This window comes from Procambarus clarkii, chromosome 1 (genome assembly GCF_040958095.1).
Source record: "Procambarus clarkii isolate CNS0578487 chromosome 1, FALCON_Pclarkii_2.0, whole genome shotgun sequence".
Classification (NCBI taxonomy): domain Eukaryota; kingdom Metazoa; phylum Arthropoda; class Malacostraca; order Decapoda; family Cambaridae; genus Procambarus; species Procambarus clarkii.
The window spans coordinates 33,460,171-33,470,162 of NC_091150.1; the positions used below are offsets into that span (position 1 = coordinate 33,460,171).

The 9,992-nt window shown below is 46.5% G+C and overlaps 1 protein-coding gene across 1 annotated transcript in view; it reads left to right on the top strand.

Moving 5' to 3' along the window:
- The first annotated feature begins 6,229 nt into the window (after window positions 1–6,229).
- LOC138362997 (zinc finger protein 761-like) overlaps window positions 6,230–9,992 on the top strand; it is a 12,699-nt gene continuing 8,936 nt past the window's right edge. Inside the window, exon 1 of the mRNA XM_069321648.1 lies at window positions 6,230–6,324. Coding sequence (XP_069177749.1) covers window positions 6,230–6,324 — 95 coding nt within the window. The remainder of the gene's footprint in view (window positions 6,325–9,992) is intronic.

The window sequence follows — 9,992 nt, forward strand, 5'->3', positions numbered from 1 at the left end:
CCTCACAGTGACTGAACATCCATTTCGAACTCTGAGAACAAAATATTTCCAGAGCAGGTAGACACCACTGAACCCGTCCTAGCACAGCAGTGCCAGCACAGCAGTGCCAGCACAGCAGTGCCAGCACAGCAGTGCCAGCACAGCAGTGCCAGCACAGCACTGCTGTGCTGGCACTGCAGAAAAATGACAAAACCTGACACTATCCTTGTGATGTCATGAATGGGGGGGGGGAGTATGGGACTTTTAACCCACCCTGGCACTATACTTATGGTGCCAAATAGTGCCAGAAACGAGTATTAGCCAAACAGGCACTGTAGGGGCTGTATATAAAGAAGAAATACGGGTTAATATAGACCCGTACACGGGCCAGAGAGAACTTTCTTGGAAATCGAGGCGAAGTGGTACATTGAAGTGGGGGAAACAATCCTGATTGTTTTCATGGAATGAACCCGGGCTGGTTGGATGGAGGGTGATTTACTCTGAGGGGGAGGGGGGATGAGATGCTATCTTCCATGTTATCTTGGATGATGCTGCTATCTGCCACGTCTCCCATGCTATCTGCCCCCTGTGCTATACCGTCCTTCACAAAGGGTTAGTGCTCAATAGAGAGAGCAAGGGGCTCTGTTGGTCATGACAGCGGGTCACCAGGTACAGAGGCTCTGTTGGTCATGACAGCGGTCACCAGGTACAGGGTGCCAGGGCCGGTGGTGTTCACCTTCCTGTAATTGGCGGAGGTGACACGTGGACGCATGACCCACTGGGGGCCCATACTGGCTCTACCTTGTTTCTGCTGTTTTATGTTGTTTTGGTAAGGAGGTGCTTTTTTGGGGGGTGTTTCTTTCTTTCACCCTGATGCCCCTGTTACCTAGCAGTAAATAGGTACTTGGGAGTTAGACAGCTGTTACGGAGCTGTTTTCTGTGTGTGTGTGTGTGTGTGTGTGTGTGTGTGTGTGTGTGTGTGTGTGTGTGTGTGTGTGTGTGTGTGTGTGTGTGTGTGTGTAAAGAAAATAGTTAGTAGTTAGTTACAGTTGATTAACAGTTGAGAGGCGGGCCGAAAGAGAAGAGGTCAACCCCCGCAAGACCAACTAGGTGAACACACACACACACACACACACACACACACACACACACACACACACACACAGCCAAAGCTCAACCTCCCACAAGCACAAATAGGTGAGTACAAATAGGTGAGTACACATACTCACACACACAGACACACACAATTGCTACTAAAGTTCAACTCAGGAAAGTGTAAATGAAATTAGGCGAAGGGAGCAGAAGGCTGAACGCAATGTACCATCTGGGAGGTGATATCCTGGAAGAGTCAAATAGAAAAATTTTTGGGGTTGATATCACAACCGAACCTGTCCCCGGAGGCCCACATCAAAAGGATATCATCAACGGCATATGCTAGGTTGGCCAACATAAGAACTGCCTTTAGAAACTTGTGCAAGGAATCGTTCAGGACCCTGTATACCACTTATGTGAGACCAATCCTGGAGTATGCAGCTCCAGCCCGGAATCCATACTTAGTTAAACACAAGACAAAGTTAGAGAAGATTCAGCGGTATGCCACCAGACTCGTCCCGGAACTGAGAGGAATGGGCTACGAGGAAATTCTAAAGGAGCTGAACCTCACGTCCCTGGAAAACAGAGGAGTAAGGGGAGACATGATAACCACCTACAAAATTCTCAGAGGAATTGGCAGGGTGGACAAAGACAAACTCTTTAGCACGGGTGGAACACGAACAAGGATTCACAGATTCCCAACGAGAACAGGAACCAAAAGGGTGACAGACAAGAGGCACTGAACTACAGGCCAGTGTCCTTGACTTATATACCATGCAAGGTGATGGAGAAGATCGTGAGAAAAAACCTGGTAACACATCTGAAGAGAAGGGACTTCGTGACAAATCGCCAACATGAGTTCAGGGAGGGCAAATCTTGCCTGACTGGCTTAATAGAATTCTACGATCAGGTGACAAAGATTAAGCAAGAAAGAGAAGGATGGGCGGACTGCATTTTTTGGACTGTCGGAAAGCCTTTGACACAATCCCCGATAAGAGGCTGGTACATAAGCTGGAGAGACAGGCAGGTGTAGCTGGTAAGGTGCTCCAGTGGATAAGGGAGTACCTAAGCAATATGAAGCAAAGAGTTACAGTGAGAGGTGAGACCTCAGATTGGCGTGAAGTCACCAGTGGAGTCCCACAGGGCTCTGCACTCGATCCTATTCTGTTTCTGAAATACGTAAATGATCTCCCAGAGGGTATAGACTCATTCCTCTCAATGTTTGCTGACGATGCCAAAATTATGAGAAGGATTAAGACAGAGGAGGACTGCTCAAGGCTTCAAGAAGATCTATACAAACTGAAGGAATGGTCGAACAAATTGTTGTTAGAGTTTAACCCAAGCAAATGTAATGTAACGAAGATAGGTGTAGGGAGCAGGAGGACAGTTACAAGATATCATTTGGGAGATGAAATTCTTCAAGAGTCAGAGAGAGAGAAGGACCTGGGGGTTGATATCACCCCAGACCTGTCCCTTGAAGCCAATATCAAGAGGATAACATCAGCAGCATATGCCAGGTTGGCTAACATAAGAACGGCATTTAGACACTCGTGTAAGGAATCATTCAGAACTTTGTATACCTCTTATGTCAGGCCAATCCTGGAGTATGCAGCCCCAGCATGGAGTCCATATCTAGTCAAGCATAAGCCTAAACTGGAAAAGGTTCAAAGGTTTGCCACCAGACTAGTACCCGAGATGAGAGATATGACCTACGAGGAGAGACTACGGGAATTAAACCTCTCTTCGCTGGAAGACAGAAGAGTTAGGGGGGATATGATCACCACATTCAAGATTCTGAAGGGAATTGATAGGGTAGATAAAGACAGGCTATTTAACACAAGGGGCACACGCACAAGGGGACACAGGTGGAAACTGAGCGCCCAAATGAGCCACAGAGATATTAGAAAGATATTGTCAGAGTGGTGGACAAATGGAATGCATTAGGAAGTGATGTGGTGGAGGCTGACTCCATACACAGTTTCAAGTGTAGATATGATAGAGCCCAATAGGCTCAGGAATCTGTACACCAGTTGATTGACGGTTGAGAGGCGGGACCAAAGAACCAGAGCTCAATCCCCGCAAGCACAACTAGATGAGTCCAACTAGGTGAGTATACACACAAACAAACAAACACACACACACACAGCAAATGCACAATGTCGTTTAGCTTTCTACTCCTGCCGAAAGTTATACAATAAATATTTATCTTAGTAATAATAATAATAATAATAATAATAATAATAATAATAATAATAATAATCCAATGTGTCGGGGGACAGGAAGCCTGAGTGTGTTCATACACTCAGGGCGAGGGTGGTCAGGGGTGGTCAGGGCGGGGGTCAGGGCGGGGGTCAGGCCGAGGGATGGTCAGGTCTCAATTAGCAGGGTGATGATAAGGGGGCGGCGCGGCAGGGCGGGAGCAGGTGGGTGGGGGTGGCCGCCCACGCAGCGCTAATAAGTGGCTAACATCATGGCCAGTGTGGGGGGCCAGCTGGGCCACACGCCGCCCGCGGGTTTTATCAACATTGTTCAACGGCGTTACTTGGGGTGCTGGGCGCCCTCAAGTGTCACTTCTAATGACGAGGTCCTCCAGCCGGCTCCTCGCCCCTGCCACACACACACACACACACACACACACACACACACACACACACACACACACACGCACACACACACACACACACACACACACACACACACACACACACACACACACACATATACACACACACACACACACACACACACACACACACACACACACACACACACACACACACACACACACACACACACACACACACAGGCAGTGGAAACAGGAGGCCAGACACAGGATACAGAATGGGAGATGAAGTCCTTCATGAAACGGACAGAGAGAAAGATCTAGGAGTTGATATCACACCAAACCTGTCTCCTGAAGCCCACATGAAATGAATTACATCTGCGGAGTATCTGTCTCTTTCCTTCTCTTGCTCATGTCGACGGTGGTAATCAGTGCCCAGTGGTCACTACATAAACTGTGCACAATATGTGTACAGGCATCCGTGTCCTGTGCATTCAGCAGGAGAGCATAGTCTAATCTTCCGCCTCTGAGGTGAGTTGGCTGTTCATCACCCAGGACTCTAAGATTTTCCCTTCCTCTGACATAGAGTGACAGTTTCCGTCCATGGACATTGGGCTGATGACAGTTGGCACCAAAGTGTGGGTGTCTGGCATTCAGGTCACCGACCAGCAGGGTAGGTACTTCATTAGCAAATTCAGGTGTCAAGGTCAAGTTTACTCTGTGGCACATATAGGTTGATTATATGTATTGCATTATTGTTTAAGTGAAGGGTTACCCCCAGTGATTCATACTCATCCCCCATGTGAAGATCATTAATAATTTGTGCAGGTATGTCGTTGTGCAGGTATGTCGTTGTGCAGGTATGTCGTTGTGCAGGTATGTCGTTGTGCAGGTATGTCGTTGTGCAGGTATGTCGTTGTGCAGGTATGTCGTTGTGCAGATATGTCGTTGTGCAGGTATGTCGTTGTGCAGGTATGTCGTTGTGCAGGTATGTCGTTGTGCAGGTATGTCGTTGTGCAGGTATGTCGTTGCTAACAGAGGTAACAAGACACTGTTTCCTGTTCCCAGCGGGCAGGGAGAACCAGGTCTGATAACCGCTGACCCTTTGGTTGAAGTCATCACCCACCAGTGTCTCCTGTGACGTCAGTTTGGTGTTCACGAGCGTGTTGTATGATGTCATTAAGTCTACCGTGAACCCCACTGCAGTTCTATTGTAGGAAAGTAAGATTTTCTTCACTGTGGTTATCTTTCAGAACCTTGTGTACCACATATGTAAGACCAATCCTGGAGTATGCGGCCCCAGCATGGAGCCCGTACCTTGTCAAGCACAAGATGAAGCTGGAAAAAGTTCAGAGGCATGCCACTAGGCTAGTCCCAGAACTAAGCGGCATGAACTACGAGGAAAGGCTGCGTGAAATGCAACTCACGACACTAGAAGACAGAAGAGTAAGGGGAGACATGATCACTACCTACAAAATCCTCAGAGTAATTGACAGGGTTATAAAGGATAAACTGTTTAACACCTAGTTTATGCGAACAAGGGGACACAGGTGGAGACTGAGTACCCAAATGAGCCACAGGGACGTTAGAAAGAACTTTATCAGTGTCAGAGTAGTTAACAGGTGGAATGCACTAGAAAGTGATGTGGTGGAGGCTGACTCCATACACAGTTTCAAATGTAGATATGATAGAGCCCAGTAGGCTCAAGGAATCTGAACCCCAGTAAATTAACGGTTGAGAGGCGGGACCAGAGCCAAAGCTCAACCCCCACTCGCACAACTAGGTGAGAACACTATGGGAAGATAGACAAGGAGAACAAAGAAGCACATACGGGAGCAGAAACACGGAGAGCTAAACTATTGGACGTGGCAGTAAGAAATTTTTCAAGCCAGCACGTCAGGGGACCCACAAGCACGAAAAGCAATGACGAACCCGCTAGACTTCACCTGGTTTTCACTTTGAACAAATCAGACATAAGGGATATCAACTTCGAAGCGCCCGTGGGAATGAGCGATCACAGTGTACTGATGTTTGAGTATCTGGAAGAAGTAAGGGCAAATCCACAAGGGCCGTGACGAGGATTCGAACCTGCGTCCGAGAGCATCCCAGACGCTGCCTTAATCGACTGAGCTACGACATGATCAAAATTTAAGCTCTCGGATGCTCTCGGGCGCAGGTTCGAATCCTCGTCACGGCCCTTGTGAATTTGTTCATTTGATGCATCACGCAATTGTGATTTCTGTGTGTAAGTAAGGGCAACTTACTCAAGGAAAGGGACCAGAAAACAAAAGGCTGGCATTCCGAAAGGGAAACTACGAGGAGATAAGAAAAACAGATATAACATGGGAAACAGAATTCAGAAGAAAGGCTGCACAAGACATGATGGACAACATCACGCAGAAGTGTAAGGAGGCAGCAGACAAGTTTGTCCCAGTCCGAAAGACAAAAAAAATAGTCTAAAGAGGAACCCGTGGTTTAATCAGGGATGTTAGTTGGCAAAGCAACTAAGTACAGGTGCACGGAGAAACTGCAGGAGTAACAGAACACCAGAGCGCAGGGAAGAGATACCAGAGGGCCAGGAATGAGAACCTCGGGATGAGGAGAAAACCAGAGACACAGGACGAAAATGACAGCAAATATAACAAAGACTCAACCCAAATTGCTCCACTGCCACATCAGAAGGAAAAACGGTGAAAGAACAGCTAATAAAACTGAAAATAGTGTCAGACAGGTTCACTACGACTGACAAGGCGTGTGAGGAACTCAATGAAAGATTTCAAGAGGCCTTCACAATAGAGGATGGAGCAGTTCCTGAACTAAGAGAAGGAATGTCCAACCAGGCACCACTGGCGGAGTTTGAGATTACCAGTGGTGAGGCAAGGGAAGCATTTGCATGAATTGGATGTGGCAAAGGCTGTTGAACCAAACGGAAACTCACTCATGAATACTAAAAGAGGGAGCAGAAGCACTATGCTTACCACTCTTAGTAGTGTAGAACATGTCACTTATAATAGAAGAACGCCCAACAACTTGCAAGACAGGTAATGTGTACAAGGGAGACATACAGCAATTTTTTTCAGCGTCAGAGTAGTTAGCAAATGGAATGCATTAGGAAGTGATGTGGTGGAGGCTGACTCCATACACAGTTTCAAATGTAGATATGATTGAGCCCAGTAGGCTCAGGAACCTGTACATCAGTTGATTGACAGTCGAGAGGCAGGACCAAAGAGCCAGAGCTCAACCCTCCGCAAGCACAATTTGATGAGTACACACACAAAACCCATGCATAATGAACTGCTTTGGCAGGTACCATTAGGATCTTACATGTTGTTATCATGTCCAGATTGTCCCTTATTTCACCCAGTGTGCGTGCGTGTGTCTGTATGTGTACTCACCTAGTTGTGCTTGCGGGGGTTGAGCTCTGGCTCTTTTGTCCCGCCTCTTAACTGTCAATCATACTGGTGTACAGATTCCTAAACCTACTGGGCTCTATCATATCTACATTTGAAACTATGCATGGAGTCAGCCTCCAGCATTTCACTTCCTACTGCATTCCATTAACTAACTACTCTGACACTGAAAAAGTTCTTTCTAACGTCCCTGTGGCTCCTCTAGGTACTCAGTCTCCACCTGTGTGGTATGTGTGTGTTTTATAACATTTCCTTATTAGCCAGCAAAGACAATGTTTAAGAACAAATGTTTATTAACATACTGAGGTGTACTGGTAGCTAGCTAACTGTACTGCTGCTATTTCAGTCAGTGTAGACCTATAGAGTTTAGCTGAAGTGGGAGGACAGTGCCAGTCTAGAGCAGCATCACACCACTCTTCAACCCCCCCCCCCCAAACACACCCCAACTGTTTCGCAAACAGAGTGGTAGACGGTTGGAACAAGCTAAGTGGAACAAGCTAAGTGAGAAGGTGGTGGAGGCCAAACCCGTCAGTAGTTTCAAGGCGTTATTACGACAAAGAGTACTGGGAAGACGGGACACCGCGAGCGTAGCTCTCATCCTATAACTACAGTTAGGTAATTACATTTAGGTAATTACCCCTTCATATAATGGACCATAAAGGAGCTTAAAGAAACCCTGCCGGGGGGGGGGGAGGAGTAGAAGGGTGTAGGGAGGAGAGGGTGATAACACTCTCCACACACCCCCCCCCCACACCCCAACCGCTTCAGAAACACAAGGATTAAACAAACTCGTCACCCTCTATAAACTATAATAGCATTAAGTTACCTTTTTGTCGACACTAACGCTCAGGGTCTTCCCTGAACCACCCCTTAATCTCCTCCCCCCCTCCCTTCTTTAATGGGCTTCCTTCATCCCCTACCCCCACTGACCCCACTTAAATAGTCCCCCTCCCCCCCCCCCCTCCTCCTCCTCCCTACAGCAGCACCCAACCCTTCTCCCCCTAACCATCACCCCCCATCAGCAGACTGGGAAGTCGACTTGATGAGTAATTAAACTTATTATTTCTGGCAAAGTGGTGCTCTACAGATCCGATGAATAATTCAAGAAAACTTGAATTAAATGATGTGTTGCGGCTTACAAAGAGACTCCGACGGCCGAAAGCTCTATCAACCGAGCTATGAAGGAGTAATAATTAGGAAAGGTTACACAAGCATCATCGTGCTGCCAAACTCGAATTTCTATTGAGTCTCACACGGGGTGAGGGGTTCGAGTCTCCTATAGAGTCAAGGTCAATGAACTGTTTATTTCCATCGAAGTGTGGATGACAATGTATACGAGAGACTATACCTTGAGACCTGGCCAAAATTCGTGTGTTTTCTACGGGAAAATTCGTTCGAACAGTCAGTCCAGCAAACTTTTATATATCTATCGATAATGATCTATCTTTATATATATCTATCGAAAATGATCTGTCTCGCTGTATAAATTAAAATATTCAAGACATTCCTCAAATACGAGAAAATTTACTTCACGTATTCTTGATTTGAAATTTGTCATGGAGAAGTCAGTGGATTTTTGGTTAGTTTTTTATGGTTTATTTTTTTCCCCAATGTTATGTTATGCACTTAATAAGTTTTCCTTTCTTTTGATTTATCTACGGGAACTCCCTCTCCCCACACACACACACACACACACACACACACACACATATACACACACACACACACACACACACACACACACATACACACACACACACACACACACACACACACACACACACACACACACATATACACACACACACACACACACACACACACACATACACACACACACACACACACACACACACACACATATACACACACACACACACACACACACACACACACACACATACACACACACACACACACACACACACACACATACACACACATATACACACACACACACACACACACACACACACACACACACACACACACACACACACACACACACACACACACACACACACACACACACACACACACAAATGGATTGGACACAATTTGGATTGTAAGAAAGCCTTTAACACAGTACCACATAAGAGACTAGTGTATAAACTGGAGATGCAGGCAGGAGTGAAAGGGAAGGTACTCCACTGGATAAGGGAGTACCTAAGGAACAGAAGACAGCGAGTCACTGTGAGGGGAGGGGAGGTCTCGGAGTGGCGAGGCGTCACCAGTGGAGTCCCACAGGGATCAGTCCTTGGACCTATACCGTTTCTGATATATGCAAATGATCTCCCAGAGGGTATAGACTCGTTCCTCTCAATGTTTGGTGATGATGCATAAATTATGAGGAGGATTAAGACAGAAGAAGATAGTATAAGGCTACAAGATGACCTTGACAAACTGAAGGAATGTTCTAACAAATGGTTACTTAAGTTCAACCAAGTAAATGTAAGGTGATGAAACTTGGCGGAGGAAACAGGAGGCCAGACACTGGATACCGAATGATTGAGGAAGTCTTTCACGAAACGGACAGAAAGAAAGATCTAGTTGATATCACGCCAAACCTGTCTCCTGAAGCCCACATCACAATAATAACATCAGCGGCGTATGCGAGGCTGGCTAACATCTAAACTGCCTTCAGGAACCTGTGTAAGGAATCTTTCAGAACCTTGTATACCACATATGTAAGACCAGTCCTGAAGTATGCGTCCCCAGCATGGAGCCCGTATCTTGTCAAGCACAAGACGAAGCTGGAAAAAGTTCAGAGGTATGCCACTAGACTAGTCCCAGAACTAAGAAGCATGAGTTACGAGGAAAGGCTGCGTGAACTACATCTCAAGTTGCTGGAAGACAGAAGAGCTCGGGATGATATGATCACGACTTACAAAATTCTCAGGGGAATTGACAGGGTAGATAAGGATGGACTATTTAACACGGATGGCACA